Raw genomic sequence first — 24,805 nt, forward strand, 5'->3', positions numbered from 1 at the left:
CACATAAAAATAGAGCATGACAGAAAATGTACAACCCAGCCCATCAAAATGATGTTTAATATTCATTGTTGGTGCAAAACTGCAAATATGTTCAGATTTTGTTCAGATTCCAGCAGCTGTTCTCAAATCTTTTTGAATGTCATGTGAAAGAAGCTGCGTGCGTTAATGATTTCATCTCATGAAAATAACACAGAGCTAAATCGCTGTTAGCTTCTCACACGAAGTGTAATGGCTGTGTTCCTGGCTGTGTAAAGCCCTACACATGGTGACACTTCAAAAAATTCCTATTTTGTGTTTGATGATATTAATGCACCGTAACACACTCAACATTTGTTCCCTGGAGACTGACGATGTTGCGTGCACAGCCTTCATTTTCAACTCTTTCGGGGGTCTTGGAGCCCCCTTCGACTTAGAGCAGACAAACATCGTCTCACCACAAACACCCGACATTACAAATGATAGGCTTTCCGACACAGTAACACTGGGAGAGGAAAGTCTCCATTAAAGATAGCAGGGGTGAGCTGTCGTTCGTGAAAACTACATAGAAACATCATGTAAATATGGATATGGCTGCTGGACCAATAGCAAGTGAGAAATCTAGCAAAACAACCTCTGAAACCATGTCTTTCTTTATTTTTCTAACTTATTGGACTTACTGTTTTCCCATAGCAAACATCCATCCATCCATCTACACAAGGCTTTATCAAGCCAAAAATAAAAAATTAACTTTTTTTCAAACTTTTCTCTTCCAAATTGGAATTAAAATCCCACTGTCCTATAATTGATATTGTGCGATTCATTACTATCGTTATATTTGTTCCCTCTGTTACTCATTTGCATAATTCCTTAAAATAACAATTATAATAATAAAAATTGTTTATCTGATTACTTCTAATGTCAACAAATGACACTGGGACATCATGACATGGAGACAGACAATAACAAATGTTAACAAATGTCTAACAAATGTATCTTTCACTTACACATAAATGGCTGATTCACAGGACACCCAGTAACTAGGAGTGGTGGTGGTGTAGTGGTCTAAAGCACATAACTGGTAAACTGGTAATCAGAAGGTCGCTGGTTCAATCCCCACAGCCACCACCATTGTGTCCTTGAGCAAGGCACTTAACTTCAGGTTGCTCCAGGGGGATTGTCCTAGTAATAATGGCTCTGTAAGTCTCTTTGGATAAAAGCATCTGCCAAATGCATAAATGTAAATGTAAATGTAACCAAGTTTCCATCCAAGGATTTTTTGCAGAAAAAGTTTTAGCGCATCAAAATAAAGCTGATGGAAATGCAAATTATCGCAAAAATTTCACAATAGTCTACATATTATTCTGTTTAACTCTTGTGCATAAACTCTATGTCGATACTTCAAATGTTGCAAAAATAACTTTTTGTCGAGAAAATTGGCATTAATGCAAAAACTTAGTGTCACTTGACAGAGTTTACCCCAGTCGTTGATGTGTCGTGACACTTTCAGGAGTGCCAACACAAATATCTCGTATCATGCACATCAACATGTGCACGGAGAACAAATTAATTTCTTTGCTATTAATTTAATTGTGGTAGCCATCCGTTTATTTATTAAAGTTTCTTTTCCACACATTTCAAAATAATAGATGGCAGTCACGGAATTAGCCCACAATACAAAAAACTAATAATTTCTGTGCACAAAGGTTTTAAATAAAAAATAAATCCACAATACTAGGAGAAAACCATCAGTGCATTATATAGCCCAATTCTATAAAATTATTTTTTAGTTTACTTTTGAAAAAAATGCTGGCAAAATTCCCTGTATTAAATTAAATAAATTACCAAATGAAAAAAGCATTAAATAAAAAAAAAATGAATTACCAAATTAAAAAAATAATACCTATACATGCCTTTTCTGTACACAAACTTACATTAGCTTTACCCAAAAAACGACATTCACAGAATGTTCTGCACTTTTTTTTTCAAGAATATAAACTATCGGAACTATTTGTCCAATGCCGAGTTCACTTTCAGAAACTTTCTCTACCAAAACCTTTGACAGAGGAAAGAATTTAGGGACATCTGGGAGGCGAATTAGCGATAAACGCACATTTCTGTATGGAAATGGCTTGAGGGCAGATTTCTTTTGAGATAAACCAAAACTTATGCAACAAAGTGTTTGAGGCATGACGTCATCATGCACACCGTTTTTATCGATAAAAGGCCATTTGAATGGAAACAGGCGGAAGACGGCAAATTTCGCAGAATTTGTTTTACGCATTTTCACTTTGTCGATAACAAAATAGCATGAAAAGTGGATGGAAACTAGGCTAGTGATGTGCGCAGTTAGATGTCTAAGTGCTAGATATGCTCTGCAATCCTCTCACAAGCCTGAACATGCTAACTCCCACATTATGGGCCCAAGACTGTTCTTTTGGCCGTTGTGGCTCTAGAGGGTAGATAACAGTGGGATACTAGGGATGGGATCATGACTAAGCAGTGTTGACACAGTGGTTGCACTGTCTGAGAAACTGTCAGGACTTCAAAGAGATTTCTCTTTTAAGCAAAAGTTTGTCTCAGAGTGTGTATGCAGAGGAGTGGGTGAATCAACATCTTTGGGCTGTAGGGGCTGAGAGTGCTTAAGAGGAAGTGGCCACAAAGATTCATAGAAACTGTTTCAAGCGTAAATGACAGAAGTTTATATGTAGGGTTGTAGTGCTCTAAAGAACTTTAGCACAAACAGGAAACAATAGTGTTCTATTGCTAATGTTCTATTAATGGCACTTTCCACAAACAGACTACACAACCGGCCTTGAATGTTATTTTTTTACACATTGTCAATGAGCATATTTACATGCATGTTCTTATATCGATTATGCTTAAAAGCTGTCAACTCATGTGGTTATGTAAATGCAATAAACATCTTTCCGTCTTTCCTTTATCGGTGTATGGTCATAAACCAATCCAAGAATAAATCAATCAACACAGGTCGATTTTTGCCCATAACGCTGATTTTGCATGGCATGTAAACACCTTAACCACCGTTCATACCGGCTTCTACAATGTGTGCATGTGTTGAGCGCATGCCTCTTTACGATATGACATCAAAATCAGAGAATAATGCGATTATTTCAAATCCATGTAAACGCAGATTTCTTGCTTTGTCAATTTTTTTTTTTAAATAAGCTGATTTTAGAGAGTAATCCATGTATTGTTGTGCATGTAAACACGCTCAATGAAATGATTTAAATTACCTTCAGAAAATGTTGATTGTAAACCTCAAGGTCAAACTAAATATATGAGCTGTTCTCTTTTCAATAAATTTGATATGTAGAGTTTTGTCTAAATGGCATTCAAAACCTCAATTTGTGTAAGTCAGTTTTTTCGCTATGTGAAAATGTGTTATTTAGCTATGGGAGAAGCTTCTTTCATGAAACATACTTACCTGAAAACGCAAGCCACTGGGAACTAGCTTCTGTCTTAAAAAAGTTATTGTGTGAACATGCAGGCCACTGTAAACAAGCTTAGCCCTCATGAACATGCAATGCATGTCAAGATTTTCACAGAAAATTTTAAATGAAGGTTGTTTCTCACCAAATCCCATCATATGCCTTCAGAAGACTTCACAGTCACATGGACTACTTTTAAGATACTTTTGGGTCATTTTTAAGCTTTAAACTACTCACTATAAAATAGACTGCTATTTGAATTAAAACATCTCCTTTTGTGTTCCACATAAGAACGGCATGAGGGTGAGTAAATTATGACAGAAATTACATAGAAATATTATAGTTGCAGAGTGATAGTAGATAGTAGTGATAGTAGTTCTTTATGTAAAACAAAACAAAAGAAGAAACTATTTAAATCATAAAATACAATGATAATTTAAAACCTGGAAATTCATGGAAGGATTTATAATACTATTACTGCACATTACAGTTTCCAGAATGTGTTATTTGTTGTCATTTGGGAAATATTCTCAATTCTGCAGCCTTTTTTTTCCCCTATGGTGAAACTGACAGCTGGTTCGGTGGCAAACACTGATGAGACAATCTCCCATACGCAAATGTACTGTTTGGATGTCCCAGTACTTTTCCCTTCCCTTCTATTCGCCAGTTGTCACACACATAACCTGAATAAGGAGATTAAAAAGTTTACCATAAAGTCCGATGCCGAAGCACACATCTAAATGGGGGCATACCATAGATGTTTTTATATAAAGCTCATTTTAATTCCTAGACTAACTCAAACCCATAGCTTAAGCCTAAAAGAAAACTTTTTTGCATATATAGAAATTTAAAAAAAAATGTTTTAGATTGCATTTTAAATAAAGATATCCCACAATGTCTCCAAAGGGAGAATAGTCAAAATGAAGCTCACTTTTGGGGACAAATTTGTTTCCAAACAATTGCTAAATATGAAGACGCACACACACAGGTTCTTTAAAGGATATGTGGCCAAACTATTTTGCCAAGTGACAGTACAACAATAACCTATAATCTTGTGCGTGGCAACCAGGACAAAGACAATTTCTTCCAGTTGTATAGATACAAACAGGCAAGGGCTTGAATACATAAGTGAGTGGGGAAAGAGAGAATAATACTGCGTGCCAGAGGGAAGTGGAAGAGAGTAGCCACACTGTGAGATGTGAGAGCAGATTTAAAGCTCACTTTAAATGAGCACATCTCTTACACGGCTCTCAACATGCTGGTTCCCATGGTGATGATGTGTTGGGATCGAGCTGTCAGGCCCTTGTTGTTTTCTCACATTTTACAACCGACACTATCAGGGACACCAGCAGAGCTAATTCAGTCCTATTGTCTCTCTCTCTCTCCATCTAAAAAGCACTTCAAATCTCACTCCAAAAAGATTCGCCCCAATATACCATTCCTCATGATAATTTTACTCTTCTGGAATGTTCTCTCCATTCACTCTCATCCTGCATCAATCAATATCTAATGCAGAGTCAGAGAAACATGCTAACGATGTAGCCAAGAAAATACAAAATGCTGTTGATTGTTTAACAGTAAGAAAATAACTCTGCACCTCTCTTATAATGACACACAAATTAAAGACAATTTAATTATTGTCTAAGTCCTAGAGAAAGAGGAACATTACATTTTCTAAGAGAGAAGAATTAAGGAGTATTAAATACAAATAGTTTGATCGTGAAAAGAAAACAAGGCCTCCTCATGATCCTGATGAAGCACACTACTGCCTCTGAGAAAGCTGTGGTGAGCTGAGTGGCTCTTTCTGACTGGTTGTAAACTAAGCAAGCAGCGTCTCTGCCATCTCTTTTCTAAACACTAATACAAAGAGATGAGCCTGGAGACAAGGGACTGACTGATATAATTACAAATTCTCTGGTGAATTCTAGCTTTCAGCAAGACCTGGAGGAGGGTGTAATGTGTGTGTGTATGTATGTGTGTGACAAGAAAACACACTGCATGTGGGGAAAAAGTGTGCCTGGTTGGCGAGTCCAAGTGTGTATGTGTGAGGGAGAGATAGCTAATGGTGGATTATATTATTCTCCTGGGTACTGTACATTCACGGTTTCTCTGCTAGTTTTTGTGTGTTTTTCCATACAAATGATTATCCTACAGGCAGAAGCTCATTTGGAAACCTCCAGTGGGTCTTGTCATTGAGGACCAGTGTACTTTAAACAGTGCAAGACAGCAGGACACTTGGGAAGGTCCACCAGGGCTTGGGTGAGGCCTGCACTCACATATGTTTGTTTAGTGCTCAAGGAGACAGAGGTACAATTGCAAAGGGCCTTCCTGAGAGAGACTTGGCCTTTAAAGATGGGGAAATGCTACATGGGTGCATAATGGGCATGTTCCTCTGGAACTAGCGAGTGCAATGTCTTGTAAGAAGAGAGAGAGAAAACAAAAAGATAGAAGAATCAGCTCCAAATCCTAGAGAGCTGCCTAAAGAGGGAGCATTTTAAGGCACATATAGGTAACTTAAATATGCTGCTTCCTAAGGCAATGTCCATGCTAATAACTTTTAGTTTGAAAATGCTACATTTACACCTCACACATACATCCACACTGGAACGAATTTGACAACTGAACTGAAACTGAAAACAGATTATTCAACAGAAAAGATATCAGTTAAATTACCACTAATCATTCACACATGTTTTAAACACAAGGAAACACATTGCTTGTGAGACATCTACTGTATACCATTTATCCAAACTGGGAAAGGAGTTTTTTACCACCAAAAAATATATTATTTCCATACATATTTAAAAATAAATAAAAAATAACTAGAAAATTGAGTTTTCAACCAAAAAAGTATGGATGTGGCCTAAAACCATATTTGTAATTTTGAGCAAAAATTGTTTATTGAACCCAATATTTGTGTATGCTTTGCATCTAAAATGCTTGTAAGGATATGGCACTGTTAGCTTTGTTAAATGCTATTGCGAATTCCAATCGAAAGTGGTCCCCAGTGACCTAGAAGTTACTGTTGTTGGGTGTAAGGGCACATATGAGCTCCATTTTCTGCGTGAAATGTCCATGAAGGAGCTCCAAAAGCGAGATGTAAAGCTAGTTATTTTCAGATGTACAGGCTGTAATACAGGGTTGTGTATACACAACCATAACACAGTGATGAGGAATGTATAATCTGTACCTCCAACCCAAACATCAAACCTAAACCTAACCATCAGTGGAGTAAAAAGTTTATGTTTCAGGGAAAAATGTGACCTTGCACATCCGCATCTGCATTCACAGGAAATAAACCCAGGTCTCCCATGCTGCTGATGCGACGTGCTTCAGGTTATGCCACAGGGGAAGGTAAACACACTGGATCCGAAATGTCTGTTAGGAGATGCTGCTTGTCGGTGAGCCAGAATAATGTGGCATATCCTAGGGTACCGGAACTCTCGGAAAGAGAGTTGTTTTTGCAGCAACGCCATAGTAGAACGAGTTCCGAAGAACCATTTTATAATCTAAAGAACATTTTCCACAAAATAGGAACCTTTTGAGGAATGAGAAGTTTCATGGATGTTAAAGTTTCTTCATGGAACCAGAGCCTTTCTGAATGTGGCTCCATGATACTTAGATGGCAGCTGCCTATGTTGGCTAGTAGGCAGCAAGGCAGGTCCCTCAGTTATGGTACAAAATGAGAGATTAGGTGACAGTGAAAAGGAGATATTGACATTGACAGAAGGTCAAAGTGTAAGGCAAAGAGAGAGAAAACCAGAGAACCAGCTTTAAAGTCTTATCACATGACAGTTCATCTGTACTTAAACCACGCCAGCACTGGAGACCACATAATCCAACAAGAAACAGATGAGCAGAAGTGTGAGATGGAACGGCACAGAGGAGGTACTGTCCTGCATGTCTCCAACATCTGGGTTTTGCAGTAGAGACTTAGGATAGATCAGGGTGATGACAGAAGCAAAACCCGAGTCCTGCTCTACATGTGGACCTCCGGGCAACAACGGTTTCGCTTCAGATAGAAGCAGTTGGTGCTGTGAAATATAAGCAGCCGAAACTCCAGCCCTTAAAGAAGTTCCACATCTTTTAAACTCATGTGGGTGAGTTTTTCCCAGGATGACAGCAAAATATGTTCTATTGGCCTCAGAGCTTATTTACAAAATGAGTTTTTGGGAACACCAAAAACCACTCAAAAGGCGCCTGCTTACAAATTGAGACACAAATGAGGCGTGAGATACAGACAGCAAACTCAAGTTCCATTACACAAAGCTTTTCCTTTTTCTCTTCCTCCCTCAAAATGCATATATTGTGGGCCTGTGTACTTCATGTAGGCTATGCTTTAAAGGAGTTTTTCGAAGTTAAAATACTTTCTCCTGTCCTAGCCTAATGTGGTGAGACAACTAAAACCAAACCATTTGTAGGTTGATTTCCCTGAAGAGTGAAAACACTTTCATCACAGCATTAAGACCAGCCCCACATAGCAACATTGGCGCAATCAATGGTGTCAGTCCGGACCTGGACGACCCGTTTGTCCAAACCATGGAAGATTGAGGGAAAGTGGGGTTAAACCTGTTTGAAAAGTGTCTATTTTTGCAACTCAATTTGGTGCCACTAGTGGTACAGAAATTATATACTTTCACTTTAAGTCAATTAAGAGTCTGATGACAGTTACCAGACTTTGTCCATGTAATCTGCACATTTGATAAATGTGGGGTTGAAAGTACTTAAAAGTTTAGTTTTCTTTGTGAAATACATTCCCATTAATGTTGGTTATGTGGAATCCAATCACTGCCTGCTGTACTTTGCTCTACAACAAAATATGATAAAAATTCTGTCAGAAGCCTAACAGTGTGAATCCTGCTAGATACCTGAGTAACAAGCTTTGAGTCGAGTGGGTGTTACAACCAACAAATAAAATGAAGTTTGATTCTAATAAGAAAAACCTGTACCTGGGGAGAAGAAATCTGACATCTTCCTGTTGTAAATCTCATAATCCATCTCCAGAAAGACACAGAATATGACACGGTCGATCTGCAGAAAGAGTACAACAGAGGCATTTAGCATGATGGAAACCTGGATCAATGCATCACTGGGTAAACACATGGCAAAGGGAATACAATAAATTAATGTGACGAGGAGGAGGGCGTGGCGTGGCCGGGCCGTGACGATGAAGGGGAGCCAGAGGCGCCAATTCAAGAGGGACGCACGTGGCTGCCATTCACATGTGTCTATATTCATATTATGTTTTATGTTGTTTTAAATTAAGTTTGACATTAAAAGTTTATGTTGAATGTTCAGGTAGTTCCCATCTCCTCCTTGCCTGTCCTTAAGGAAAAAAACAACATAAAATATAAGACGAGCACAGACACATATGCAGAGCGACTGCATGCGTCTCGCTCTCCTGTTGATCAGCTGATTCAGCACTGGCCGTGCATCGTCACAGCCCGGCTACGCCCTCCATATATAATTTTTATTTAAATTGATGGAGCAACATAATTTGTGTGAAAAGAAATATTAATGGAAAGTTGTTTCAATTAAAATTCAGTTTTTAAAAAAAGGTGTTGAGGGAGCACACCTGGGGAAAATTTGTCAACTAATGCAAATCATTTTGAGGCAGCAATATGCTTACTCAAAAGAACTACTTCAGAAAAAGTCAACAATTTGCTGTTAATTTCAACCACATTTTTCATTTTATTACATCTCAAGTATTCTATAAACAAACTAAACTCTATGATTGGATGAGTTAAAGTGAGCAAACTTTGAATACTTTTTATCACATATCTATTCCCCCCACTTAAGAAAAACAATGTGTGGGGGCCTGGGTAGCTCAGAAAGTAAAGATGCTGACTAACACACCTGGAGTCGCAAGTTCGAATCCAGGGCATGCTAAGTGACTGCAGTCAGATCTCCTAAGCATCCAGTTGGCCCAGTTGCTAGGGTGGGTAGTCACATAATGTTGTTCTTGCTCTCGATGGGGCACGTGGTAAGAATACCGCGGAGAATAGCACGAAGCCTCCACACGCACTAGGTCTCCGTGGTAATGCGCTCAACAAGCCACGCGATAAGATGCGTGGATTGATGGCCTAAGACATGGAGGCAACTGAGAATCTAACTCAACCACCCAGATTGAGGCAAGTTAATATGCCACCACGAGGACTTAGAGCACATTGGGAATCAAGCATGCCAAATTGGGGAGAAAAGGGGAGAAAATACATTTTAAAGTGTGTTTTAAAGGGGACTTTAGCCTATGGAACAAGGGGGGCTTTTTACCCCAAATATTGTTCTTTCACTTATTGGACAGTTACTGAAAAATGTTTGATTTAATGAAAATTATATATATATATATATATATATATATATATATATATATATTACATTTCAGGGATTATCATTAGCTACATAAATTTCCAGTATTTAAAAAAATTATACAAATTTGATCAAATTGCCTCAAAATCAATCTTTAGACACCACACGAAAAGATCTCATGGAACAGGAACTTTTTCCAGTTTATAGTGATGAACAGGTGTTTTGGAAATTGCTGTGGTAGTTTTAGTTGCTATTTAGTGTTTTGGGAGATAATAAAATCAATTGAGCCTTTTACTCTGCGGAGCCTTTAGCCCCATTGTACGCTGTCTAATTCAACATCCAGTACTCATATTGCAATCCAAACAGATATTTTGCAATAAACATACAATGTTGCGTAAAAACATCTTAATTCATGGTAGTCGGATCAAATAATGAGTCATGAAAAAGGTCACATTGGAAATGGAAGGTCAAGCAGAGTACATTGCATTGTACAGTATTTCACACAGTATACTCTGTAGAATTCTGCAGATTTTGGTAAAAAGAGCAGGTCATCCAATATTTGCATACTGCGCACAATAAACCTAATATGTAAGAAACAGAACATACATAGTGTGGCGGTAAAAGCAATATAGTAGTATGCTGTTCTGAACATTTGTCTTTTCTTTAAGGTTTTAATGCTAATTAACAATTGTAATTATAAAGATATGTGGTTAAATACAGTATATAGAAATTAACAAAACACATTACCATTAATTTCCACTCAAGCTCATACATCCAGTTTTCTTTAATCACAGCTGACCAGAAGTAATGTCAGAAGATCAAGATTAAAATTGAAACATAAAACCTCCTTGCACTCCCTTATCACTGCTGAGGCTCGATCTCTAATTCAGCTCCATCTTTCTCCATTCCGGACCACCCAGACCGGCCATCCTGCTAAAAATCTCCATGATCACACACAAATACAAGGGAGATCTCAATACAAAAACCTCTTTTGACTCTTCCCATATTCTCAAAACAAAGACCTTGTGTGAACAAGAGTATCAAACAACACAAAGAAAACATTATTTCAATCTGAAGGGAATACACTCTTATACCAAGATCAGAGATACAGCAAATGTTCCAATAACAACCAGTTACTTTTCATCTGCATAGTATACAGTAACGGCAAAAATATTTGGACACCTACGCCACATTTCAACTGAATGCAAAAATGGAGTTAGTTCTATTTTCATTTGCATACAAATGCCACTTGGTTTGAAATATTTGTATTAATTGCAATGAAATACATACATATAAAAATGTGGTTAAAGTCTCCAAATATGTTTTGAGGTCAGTTTAAAAAAATCCATATATGTAAATAAATTGCTCGAATGTGGTCTTACATGGACAACCCTGAGGTTTCAAACATCTATTAGACACAGTGCAGAAATGGCAGAACTGCTACAACATTGGGGTGATCAGCTGTAGATCTTGAGTCAAAAAAAGAATTCCAGAAATACCTCCTTTAAAACCCAGAAAGTTGATACTTCCTTTATGTCATATCTAAGGGTCATAATCAAACTCACTTTCTCTCAACCACAGGTATATCTCACTCCCTTCATGGAGGAAATGTACCTTCCAGGGAGATATCAGATAATCGCCCTGCTTAATATTGCAAAATTCCCAGCCTTGTAATGGCCTCTCCTCTCTCGTCTGTCGGTGGAAGGAGATAGAGATAAAGCAGGTCTCCCAGCGGGACGGCGAGAGAACGGACCACCTCTTCTCCCCCTTACCGGCAAACCATATGAGGATTCAATATAAAAACCTCTCTCGCCCTTGAGCAGACAGACAGCTGTCTATTAATAGTTTATGGCCTGCCCTTTGGAGTAAATGTTAAGACTTGACTTGAGACTAGTAACATTTTTATTTTTGTGCAAAAGAATGTCTCCAGAGGGTTTGCGATGTCTATAAAGATAAAGAATGGTATCACTCACTTTTTTCAACTCTCTGCCCTTTCAACCCAGAATGAGAATAAGACATATCAGCTGTAAAGACTAAGTGCTAGGACTCAAAAAGGGGACAGAAGCACAAGAATCTCTGCTACTCTATTTAAACCTCTAAACACAAATATAGAATCTAAAAAGCATGTGTTAGCCCAGTTTTTGGCTAACAATTTGGCTAGCTTCTAAAAAAGACAAAAGAATTAGTGCCAAAATACACTACAATTTGATCAGATGAATGACGGAAATGTTGCCTGCTGAGAACTCTTCTGCATTTATTTAGATTACATAATTTTACATTACATCATAGTGTCTCTGTCTCTCTCTCTGTCTCTCTCTCTCTCTCTCTCTCTCTCCCTCCTCAGGCAGAGATTGAGTGGCAAGGTGCATAAAAACATCAAATTGTTTATTATGCTTCCAGAAGTGTTGGTTGTTCATGTTTGAGACATTACAGACAATACAGCTGCATTTCTGTAAAGCTGCTATGGAACAATGTGTATAGGGAAAAACATAAATAAAAAAATATACAAATAAAAATTATTTGATTTGACTTTTGTTACAATGCTTTTTCTACTTTGGCAATACAATCTCAACGTTCTCTCTTTTCACTGTCAAACAAACAAGTGATTACCAGCATCGTCCAATAACTGCCAACCATGTTAAAATAAAAGTATACATTATACATTTTGAATCTATATGTACTGATAATCATTGTCCCATGTCTGTCAAACATGTTGAGTGGTCCAAACATCATCTGCAGCCAGAACTTTTGGTCAGATGTTAGGAGTGAATGCACTTGGTTGCAAAGGAAAGGAATAGGATGCTCCCTTTCTCCCTATTCAGTGAATGACTTAACCTCCAGTGTGCTGTCTGTCTGCACTGGTCTCAGAACACTTCGAAAGGCACCTTATTTTCATGCTAACTCCATGTAAAGCATCTGAAAGTAAACATTTTCAGCTTTTGGATGAAGTGATAATGCACAGTGAATATAGGATTTCTAAGGAAAAATAGCACTATTGTACCATTTTTTAACCATCACTTTTTACCATTTTACCATAAGAAAGCTTAATAGTAAAGAAAATAATATAATAAATCTTAATATTAAAGATGAGGATATATATAAGAATATTTTATACTAGGTATGTATATATAAAAAGACATAATACAGAAGATATATACAGTTGAAGTCAGAACTTTACATACACTTATTTTGAAGTCCTTTTTTTTTTTTTTTTTTTTTTTTAACCACTCCACAGATTTCATATTAGCAAACTATGGTTTTGGCAAGTCATTTAGGACATCTACTTTGTGCATGACATGAGTTATTTTTCCAACAATTGTTTACAGACAGATTGTTTCACTTTTAAATTATTACATCACAGTTCCAGTGGGTCAGAAGTTTACATGCATAAAAGTTAACTGTCCCTTTAAGCAGCTTGGAAACTTCCAGAAAATTATGTCAAGCCTTTAGGCATTTAGCTTCTGATAGGCTAATTGGAGTCAACTGGAGGTGTATCTGTGGATGTATTTTAAGGCATACCTCCAAACTCAGTGCCTCTTTGCTTGACATCATGAAAAAATCTAAAGAAATCAGCCAAGACCTAAGAAAAAAAATTGTGGACCTCCACAAGACTTGTTCATCCTTGGGAGTAATTTCAAAATGCCTGAAGGTAGCACGTTCAACTGTACAAACAATAGTATGCAAGTATAAACACCATGGGAACACGCTGCCATCATACTACTCAGGAAGGAGACGCATTCTGTCTCCTAGAGATGAATGTATGAATGACAAAAGTGCAAATCATTCCCAGAACAACAGCAAAAGACCTTGTAAAGATGCTGGAGGAAACAGTTAGACAAACATCTATATCCACAGTAAAACAAGTCCTATATCGACATAACCTTAAAGGCTGCTCAGCAAATTAGAAGCCACTGCTCCAAAACCGCCATATAAAAAGCCAGACTACAGTTTTCAAGTGCACATGGGACAAAGATCTCACTTTTTGGAGAAATTTCCTCTGGTCTGATGACACAAAAATGTGGTGGCATCAGGGTGGCATCATCATGTTGTTGGGGTGCTTTGCTGCAGGAGGGACTGGTGCACTTCACAAAATAAATGGCATCATGAGGAAGGCAAATTATGTGGATATATTGAAGCAAAATCTCAGGACATCAGTCAGGAAGGTAAAGCTCTGTCTCAAATGGGTCTTCCAAATGGAAAATGACTTCAAAGTTGTGGCAAAATGGCTTAAGGACAACAAAGGTATTGGAGTTGCCATCACAAAGCCTTGACCTCAGTCCAATAGAAAATTTGTGGGCAGAACTGAAAATGTGTGCACGAGCAAGGAGTCCTACAAACCTGACTCGGTTACACCAGTTCTGTCTGGAGGAATGGGACAAAATTTCCAGCAACTTATTGTGAGAAGCTTATGGAAGGCTACCCAAAACATTTGACCCAAGTTAAACAATTTAAAGGCAATGCTACCAAATACTAACAAAGTGCATGTAAAATTCTAAACCCACTGAAATAAATAATTCTTTCTACTCTTATTCTGACATTTCATATTCTTAAAATAAATTAGTGATCCTAACTGACCCAAGACAGGGAACGTTTTGTACAATTAAATGTCAGGAATTGTGAACAACTGAATTTAAATGTATTTGGCTAAGGTGTATGTAAACTTCTGTCTGTATATATAGGGGGTTAACTATTGAAGACTTGAAGATTATAGAATAGATATAGACAGGCCTATATAGGAATGTTTATTACAATAAATATGTATATAGGAATAGTTAATCACACCTTTACTGTAAAATTAATTACATGGATAAAATTGCTAAGCTTTCTGTAATTACATTCTAAAGTGACATTATTAACACAGTAATGGGGGATGTTATTGCTGAATTTTGCTTTGATGAAATAATTACTCAGGCCATAAATGCTGAAACACAGCCCTAGTGAGCATAGCGCATTATTCATTCACTGTTTGCTCACTTTTAAGCTAGTTTTCCTTAACTTTAATTATTTAAATGCATAATTGTCCTAGGTGAACAAATGCACTTTTCCACAATGCATGCATGCATTCCCACACAAAAACACACACACACACACACACACACACACACACACACACACACACACACACACACACACACACACTGAACTGCTACAGAGGGGCAAATTCTGTAATACTAATCATATGATAATTTTCATCCCATCCACCTCCCAGAGTCCAAAACTTAATATGGAAGCCACCAGCATATCATTCACGACTTTCAATTTTAGATCAAAATCCATTTTTTTTAGCATTATTACCTCTTTAAAAAATACAAATAAAATAAAAACCTACTGAGGATATAGTATTTATATTTATATTGTATATAGATTTCCTCAGCAGAACATAGTTCTAAAAGCATAGCAGTTGCTGCATTCCTTATTGTTCATGAGTTACATTCTTCAAGAGAAATAATTTTTTCAAAATTGCCAACATTTATGCACTTTTGTCCAAAGATTTGCAGTGCAATCAAGCTATACAACTTATCGGTTTGTGCTTTCCCTGGAAATCATCCCCATGCAGGGGTGTAGATAGGGGAGGTAAACCCCCCCCACCCCCTAATCAAAACAAGCAAGTACAACCCCCGACCCCCCCACCCTCCCAATATTTATACCATGATCAATAGAAACATGTAAATGCTTCATGCTGCAACCTTTCAATGTTCAAGCCAAATCTACACCATTGTCCCCATGACATGCAATTGCAGTTGGACTACAGGAAATCATAACATGCATTTGACACATTCAAAAGCAGTTTTACTGAATGCATATGTGCACAAAATAAAGTCAAACTAAGATCCCTGAGCCTTGTAATTCATTGTACAGTAAATGTGCTGAAAACCCAGCTCTGAATCACAGTTCCCATACAGCAGCGGGGGATTGTGGAACATGAAGAATGGTGTCCAAACACATCTGCCAGTAGGCTGAGTGGAAGCTCAGTTTGAGAGGGTTAATGAAGGCCTAATGAGGAAGCAGAGAGCACTGCGTGTGGGGCAGACTGGTCATAATTCAACCCTGATTGAAGGAAAAGAGAGGGAGGGAGGGATTTGCAAGTTTGCAATACAGAGTCAGATAGTACAATTTAATGACAAAATGTTAAGATGATTACTTCAGTCTTTAAGGACTAAACCAACTGGGTTTGTGAGATAAAATGTGAGAAACTCCAATTTGCAATTGGGTTTTCAGAAACTCAAAATTGTTTTAACATTTGGCATCTATAATGATGTAATAAACAAAATATCTACAAGGTTGCATAGTGTATGCATATGCAAGCAATCATAAAGTAGCTTAGCAACTGTAAACAGTCCACAGCCAGGTTAATGTCATGTAATATACAGCTAACTATTATACTTTAAATGGCTTACTGTTGTTATTATTATTAATAATTGTAATTCATTATTGAACATGGGTATATTTTTTCATATTGTCATTTTAAGGTAAAAATGTCCTTTAAAGGCAAAATGACAGACTTGGTGACTATCTTGGCAAGGCTATGATTTTGAATCTAGATGGACCAAAAATCTCCAAAATTGTTCATAAAGATACTTTTAAAGGAATATTCCAGGTTCAATTGCAGCTTATACTTTTATATAAACACTTACATTCATTATTCACTTAAAACTCATGTTTTATTTTAGCCGTAAAGTTATTTAAATTGTAATTTTTACAGTCATTTTAACATTTGTTGACATTACATCGTCATGACAATGAAGTTGTAAAATTGGCTATAACTTTAAAAGGTTAGTAAGCAAATTTATCAAGTTAAAATCATGTTAACACATATTGTTTATGTCTTGAGGCTAAACTTTTGAAACAGTGAGTATTTGAATCTTCAGAAATAGGCCCTCATTCAAACCATTGTAAGCACCTCAATGTAACCCAGATTTTTCCTTATTTTAAAGAATAGGAAAAATAAATTGTGGTAATCAATATTATGCCACAAATGCTGTTGATTGAGTTTAATTTGCATTGAACCCAGAATACTCCTTTAATAACATATACAAAAATAACAGCTTCATATGAATGTACATGCATGTTTCAAAGTAAAAACGAAACAAACAGATGATGCCTATGAAAGGTGGGACTTCCATTCATACAGCTACCATATTGTGTGTTGCGTTTTCATTCCTTTTTCCATGGGTGGTCCATCACCTACTTATACTTTGAAGTCACTTGAGACTATTTTATTATAGTACTTTAATACAGTGCTGAGTTTATGAAAATGCAAATACATTGGGCCATCTAGGACCCATCAAATACATTTCAAGGAAGCAACACAACTGCATTATTAGGAGAGCAACACCTGGCCTTGTAGGAACAGTTACAATCCATCCCGAATCATTGATACAGTTGCTTGTATATCGACTGTACCCACAGCCAGAAGCAGAGACGGGGAGCCCAGCAGGTGCCACGACATTCAGCTGGCCCACTTACAGACGATCTGTCACCACCAGGAACCCAAACACGTAAATACATGGGGACAGTGCCAGGGAAACTTTGACGCACTAGCTGTAGTACACACACTCCTCTGATTGTGTTTTCTTATTATTTCTCTCAGGCGCAATAAAGAGGACAGGTGGGCCGCTGTGGCTCCAAACTCCATGTAAATATAGGCCTGAAGATATGAGAAAACACAAACGAGCCAAAGATGTGGTGTATTTTAGGATAATTGTAATTACTGGAACATTGCGTTACCTTTTTCAACAAAAGATGAATATTATGTTGAAAAAAGGTGGCTCTATAGTTCTGCATAGTGTGTAAATTGGTTGTAAGCAATTTGACCTCATTATAAGAATAGAGCACAGCTGAAACTCTACGTGCAGTCATGGCACTGACACGATGAAGGAAAAGTACAAAAAGCAACACAATGCTTTGTTCACGAAGAGAAAGCTGGCTCATAACGGCTTGATGTGAAGTTATGAAGAGAGTACACTCTGTCAGTGTAAAGCGAGAAAGAGAGGGAGAGAAAGAAAAAGACAGTGGTGGTGGGGGCCGTTTGCCCAGCAAGAGGCAGGTGGAGACTTTCCAGGCCTTATTACCAGAGTAATTACACACACCTGAGCCAGCCCTGCATGAGAGGACAGTAATTAAAGAGCTGGGAAAAGCATGAGAGGAACACACACACACTGACATACACACATATCAGGAGATCTGCCAAAGAGGGAGGAGAATAAACACAGAGGAGATCACACATTAAACGACGCATGAACACACACACACACAGGCGAACGCGAATGCATTAAAAAATCTGTCAAACACTGGAGCGACGAGGTGGAAGATGTCACACTGTGGCAATCACATATTAAAAGGTAGAAGCATGAAATCTCAGATTTTTTTACCATTTGGTTATAGAATCTAATTTTGCTTTTTAATCTTTCAAGACAACAAAACAAAACTAACCATTAAAATGACATAAAATGTAAACATGATTAATGTAGTTAAAAAAAAAAAAAAATAAAATATATATATATATATATATATATATATATATATATATATATATATATATATATATATATATATATATATATATATACATACATACACACACACTCACCTAAAGGATTATTAGGAACACCATACTAATACTGTGTTTGACCCCTTTCGCCTTCAGAACTGCCTTAATTCTACATGGCATTGATTCAACAAGGTGCTGAAAGCATTCTTTAGAAATGTTGGCCCATATTGATAGGATAGCATCTTGCAGTTGATGGAGATTTGTGGGATGCACATCCAGGGCACGAAGCTCCTGTTCCACCACATCCCAAAGATGCTCTATTGGGTTGAGATCTGGTGACTGTGGGGGCCATTTTAGTACAGTGAACTCATTGTCATGTTCAAGAAACCAATTTGAAATGATTCGAGCTTTGTGACATGGTGCATTATCCTGCTGGAAGTAGCCATCAGAGGATGGGTACATGGTGGCAATAAAGGGATGGACATGGTCAGAAACAATGCTCAGGTAGGCCGTGGCATTTAAATGATGCCCAATTGGCACTAAGGGGCCTAAAGTGTGCCAAGAAAACATCCCCCACACCATTACACCACCACCACCACCAGCCTGCACAGTGTTAACAAGGCATGATGGATCCATGTTCTCATTCTGTTTACGCCAAATTCTGACTCTACCATCTGAATGTCTCAACAGAAATCGAGACTCATCAGACCAGGCAACATTTTTCCAGTCTTCAACTGTCCAAATTGCAAATTGTACCCTCTTTTTCCTATTTGTAGTGGAGATGAGTGGTACCCGGTGGGGTCTTCTGCTGTTGTAGCCCATCCGCCTCAAGGTTGTGCATGTTGTGGCTTCACAAATGCTTTGCTGCATACCTCGGTTGTAACGAGTGGTTATTTCAGGCAAAGTTGCTCTTCTATCAGCTTGAATCAGTTGGCCCATTCTCCTCCGACCTCTAGCATCAACAAGGCATTTTCGCCCACAGGACTGCCGCATACTAGATTGTCTTTCCCTTTTCACACCATTCTTTGTAAACCCTAGAAATGGTTGCGTGTGAAAATCCCAGTAACTGAGCAGATTGTGAAATACTCAGACCGGCCCGTCTGGCACCAACAACCATGCCACGCTCAAAATTGCTTAAATCACCTTTCTTTCCCATTCTGACATTCAGTTTGAAGTTCAGGAGATTGTCTTGACCAGGACCACACCCCTAAATGCATTGAAGCAACTGCCATGTGATTGGTTGATTAGATAATTGCATTAATGAGACATTGAACAGGTGATCCTAATAATCCTTTAGGTGAGTGTATATATATATATATATATATATATATATATATATATATATATATATTCTGTGGCAGAAAACACCAACCTGTCTAAATTTAAAACAATTTAAAAAACTCTTTAAAAACTTTTTGAACACAAAAGCAGTTTTTAAGTTATCATCAACCATTTTGATGCCACTAAACCTACGGAGTTGTCCAAAAGCATTTTATTCATCATTTTATTTATTTTTTATTTATATAGTTATTTTTGGTTAAATTTCACCATTTTTAAAATGCATCTGTTAAAAGCCATCTATAATGAGACTGCCAATGATGATGCAGTACTTGCTGTAGGGGGCAAACTTTGAGCCAAGATCCTGAAGTGGTGCGGTAAAGATTCCTGGAGGTAAAGCCGATTATCAAAAGCTAATGTTAATATCACTGTGACCTTGGTTAAATATTTTGGCATCCCTCTGTGTGCTAATCCCTCTATTGACTGATGAGAACACAGGCACAGTGATGAGACCAGCAATTTGAGGCAATTTCTACTAAAAATATTAACACAAACTCAGCAGAACAAATTTGTCAGATCTCTAAAAGTAATAACTCAAAAGTCACACTTGCTGAATCACTACAGCACAGTAATAGCATCCTGTACCTTGACACAATGGGCCAGATAGTCAGATAAAATTCACAGCTGTCACTTCTGTGTGTTTCCTAGGGCTCATTCAGTTGCAATGATAATCAACCTATATTGCTGGGCCTCTCCCAAGGCATTCAATACTCTACAAATTGGGTGCTCTCAGTCCTACTGGGGCAAATTCACCTAATTGCTAAACCAAGAAAAAGACTGACAGAAGCCACTGAAGTCTTGAGGTGAGGCAGTGGTCAGCCAGTCAGTTTGACATTGGTTTGACCCTGTGTGCCGCAGAGGGAAGGTCGGGGTGAGGGAGTTGTTTGAACTTCATCTCAAATGGAATTATCATTTCAGAGATAGGCTACTGAAAGGTTAGGCCTTTGAACAAAATGGCCAGATCTATATACATCAAAGTACTGGAGCCTGACAACAGCCTTTAAGAAACCAGCAATCCTGGGTAATGTGCTGAACAAAGATCTTTGCTTTCCTTATAACTAGCGTTTCATCTAAGACTCAATAGCTCTATGAATAAAGACCCAACTTCATGTAAAGTGAGGCAAATGAGGAAATGTACAATGTATAAACAGTACCTAGATAAAACAAGAGGCCATGTACTACAGTGACCACGGTAGAGGGGGTGTTAGGCACACTGTTTTGATTCGAACATCCCTTACCCATGTTGAAGTCACTAAGGACTGCTTTTTATAAAACAGCCCATGATTAAATGCACCAATGTTCAATAAATGGTAACTTTATTAAAAATAGTTATGAGAATAAACCATTCTTCCACCAAATAATATGTATTTAAGCCTAGTTGTTGGCTTTTTGTAGTTACTGAACAATGTACTGTAGCAACTTGGCATATTTATGGGGTCATTGACATACTCTTTTTTTTTTTTTTGTTTTTTATCATTTTATTATCTTCGCTGAAATCCACTAATAATGTGAGTAAAGTCACAAATTTTATTAAATATGATCATTTTCCACCCTTTCTCTGGCCCTCTGTCTGAAATGGCTGGTTTTGTCGTAAGCGCCTCACTAAAAGTTCAAACGCAACAAATCTGTCAAAGACGTCTATCTAGTCCATGTGTACATATACCAGCAATTACAAATAGCGAAGGTGGATGCAAGAAGTCATCTAGGATGCATTTATGCTCAAAATAGCAAGAGGCAGAGAAGCTGATGTCTCCTTTTCAGAGTTGTAACTTGACACACCATATTTCCAAAGATGTTTATCTAGTGCATGTTTATATACAGAAATGATAAAAAAAAAATAGTCCAGATGTGTCCCCTTTGTTATACAAGAAAGGCCTGTCTGACCCTTTAGAGCTTGTTGGTCTGTCCTGCTCTTTGTTAAGGACTGACCATCAGTGGGCAGGGGTGCGATGATGTAAAGTAGGCAATGATGTTGTTGCTGTAGAGGCAGTCATGAATTAACTGCCCTCCCTAGTGATGTATGGAGGCCAAGGATGTCGAGAACAAGGTGTTTTTGCAGCTTGGTTAAAAAAAAAAATGCCTTTATTGCAAGTTTTGAGTTCTACAATTTACAGTACGTTTTTATAGTAAAATCACCTCTATACTGTATGCATATTAAGGAAAATTTTATTTCTCAGGAAATGACACCTTTAATACAGAATATGCGATCACAGGTGTGCATTTATCAGCATTAATCGACTTTGAACACTCATCAATCTGATTTTAGAGTTGAAACAATCCGTTTTATAACAGATGTTTCAACTGGCTAAAATGTGTTGTGTCTTGTTAAAACCCACATTAATAACGCTTTCTGACTAAAACATTAAAATGCAGTGTTCCTAAATTGTGCTCTTCAAATAAAAAAAACTGATAATAAATGAAGCACTATACTGTGTAAACCAAGCCTGGGGTTTAGGGCTAGCTAAGATGTTCATTACAGATGTATTATAGTAATGAAAATTAGCAGCTCTAAAAATAAATGCAGTGAATGCAAGGGAATCGTAGCAAGATAACTTAAGGCATTAAAACTGTATGTCAGCAAGAATACAGTATAGTTCTTTTGAAGTCTCTCCTTACAAGAACCCTTCTCCTATAATGAACAACAAAGAGAAGTGCCTTTTCCAAAATATTTCTTGGCGACCAATGTTCAATCCCTCTAGAGTATAAAGAAAGCCATGTTTGAAAAGCTTGCATTTATGTTCACTAAAATACAAGATATTGTAAAATGGTACAGCATAGGCATAACTCTCAAGACCTCTCTGGGGATCTTGATCTGATAGATAATATGGGAGTAAGTAAATGTCAACTATCATACTGAGGCATCCCAATGGATGAAAAATGCAGATAATTTCACCACAGTCTAAATGCTAACAGCTTATTTGACAATAATGCTATAGTCACTTTTTTTCATCTTATGGAGTTTTGTGCTCCTTGCCACAGTTGCCTTCGGCTTGCTCACTGGAGTTCTAAATACAATTATTATTTAATTATTTAATTATCTATTTTTATGCACAATTTACAATCATATTCATTAAAAACTATACAATAATGGCTCTAAGACTATAGATATTACAGTTTCATCTGTTAAAGCATGATTTTCTGTAAATCTGCTTGAAATTATGTGCGCTGTGAAAAGCACTATACAAATAAAAATGTCTTGACCTGAATTTATTGAAAATAGATTTAAATTTGAAAGGAAGAATGCATACTGTGTGAACACCCCCTAATCCTCTTTGGAATATTAAGCGCTGACCCAGACGGAAAGTCAATGTGTGTACAGTGTTGATGCAAATACTGTAGTTGCTTGATGAACCCTACCGGGAGGTAAAGCTGAAAATGATGCTGTATAACCAATCACAAAATTTAAAACTAAGCCATTTTGACATGATTGTGTATAATTCTCACTGATTTTCAATTGGACTGAAATGTTACGCAATTACTGTGTTTTCATGATCGATCACTGCTGTCACTTCAGAGAACTCAAATACTCGGGTACTTGTGCCCATTCCTAGGAGAAACAGAGCTCAATAGAAGAGTGCGTCAATGTAACATGAGCATCCACCTAATAGAGAATTGATCCATTAGAACTGGCTGTCAGACTGCGGTGACACTGCAATTAAGGTGATGAAAGTGGTTGTCCACTATGCAAGGCTAAATCAAAAGAACGGAAGACAGAATGATGCAGAAAGACATGAAAAATTCAGATAACACAAGCACACAACATTATACAAGTATGTCTGTTTCATGGATTGTGATTATCAGAAATAGTAAACACACAAAGAGAAGAACAGAGAGAAATAGTAAGAGAAACACCAGGAGAGAGAATTTGGGGTGCGTATTAACTTGCAATAGAGACAGCTCTTTAACACTACAAGACAATAATACTAATTGTGTCCTCTGCTGTGAGGTCACATGAAAAAAGATTTCCAATACTTGCACAACACAACAGCTGAATGCACCAAAGCATTTAATAATGCACTGACTGCCACAGAACCCTCTATTTTCTAACAGAGAGAGAGACTCGATGGAGAGTGAGTCTCGGACATTTTCAACTAATGAAGGATACTCCAAATGCTGACAAAGTAAGGAGGTCTTTGGCTCCATCCCTTATTTGAGAAAGGCTGGTAGTGTCCAGCAGAGCCCCATAACCCAGCAATTTAATCAAACCGTTTCTCATTAACGAGAACACGCAGACTGCAGTCAACTTAAAGCACCACTTGTTCATATTCCATTTTAGATCCTTAAAATCTACTTTTTAGGGCCTGTTTCACACATCTTGCATCTGCAGTATGTAAGCAGCACGTCCTCAATTTGTCACCTATTCAACAGGTTGCAGTTTTCACACTGTGTGTGTCAGCAGAGCAGGTCTGAGAAGCTGTAGTGTTATAGTATACAGCGATCAGCCACAACATTAAAAGCACCTGTATAATATTGTGTAGGTCCGCATCGTGCCACCAAAACAGTACCAACCTGCATCTCAGAACAGCATTATGAGATGCTATTCTTCTCACCACAATTGTACAGAGTGGTTACCAGAGATACTGTAGACTTTGTCTGTTCAAACCAGTCTGACGATTCTCTGTTGACCTCTCTCATCAACTAGGCATTTCCGTCCACAGAACTGCTGCTCGCTGGATGTTTTTTTGTTTTGTTTTGTTTTTGGAACTATTCAGAGTAAATTGTAGAGACTGTTGTGCGTGAAAATCCAAGGATATCAGCAGTTACATAAATACTCAAAACAGCCCATCTAGCACCAAGTCACAATTCAGTGATCCTATAGATAGATTCAGCTGGTTGTATATTAGAAGACAACAGTCATGTCTGTGTTCTAAAGATAGTTTGCCTTTTGGTACAACTGAAGGGAGTAAGGTAACATTTGTACCTTTGCAACACATCTCTCTACCTCTTTCTTCCCTCAGTTGTGTGGAGTCATGCTGGGTTTTCTTAGCAGGGCATCCATCCTCTTACAGGAATGCAAGGTATGCTGGAGACACAAACATGACAAAGGCAGACATGTGTCTTCTTCTCTAATGCCACTGGCAATTCTCTCATCCATCTTTGTTTATCTTGTCTGTTGTCATCCAGATTCACTGGTAATGACACCACAAGTAGGAGCTCCCAAACAAATAGTATGAGAGAATGTCTTGTCCTGACAAGAAGTATCAAAATCAGTGAGCTTGTTTTCTTAAACAGCTTGTGAGAA

The 24,805-nt window shown here is 37.6% G+C and overlaps 1 protein-coding gene across 1 annotated transcript in view; it reads right to left on the reverse strand.

Annotated features, from left to right (window-relative positions):
* The window catches only part of LOC127618298 (neurofilament medium polypeptide-like), a 741,913-nt gene that overhangs the window by 63,760 nt on the left and 653,348 nt on the right, over nt 1–24,805 (reverse strand). Inside the window, exon 7 of the mRNA XM_052090681.1 lies at nt 8,378–8,459. Within this exon, the coding sequence (XP_051946641.1) occupies nt 8,378–8,426 (49 nt within the window). The 5' untranslated portion in view covers nt 8,427–8,459. The remainder of the gene's footprint in view (nt 1–8,377; nt 8,460–24,805) is intronic.

Source organism: Xyrauchen texanus, chromosome 24, assembly GCF_025860055.1.
Source record: "Xyrauchen texanus isolate HMW12.3.18 chromosome 24, RBS_HiC_50CHRs, whole genome shotgun sequence".
NCBI lineage: Eukaryota > Metazoa > Chordata > Actinopteri > Cypriniformes > Catostomidae > Xyrauchen > Xyrauchen texanus.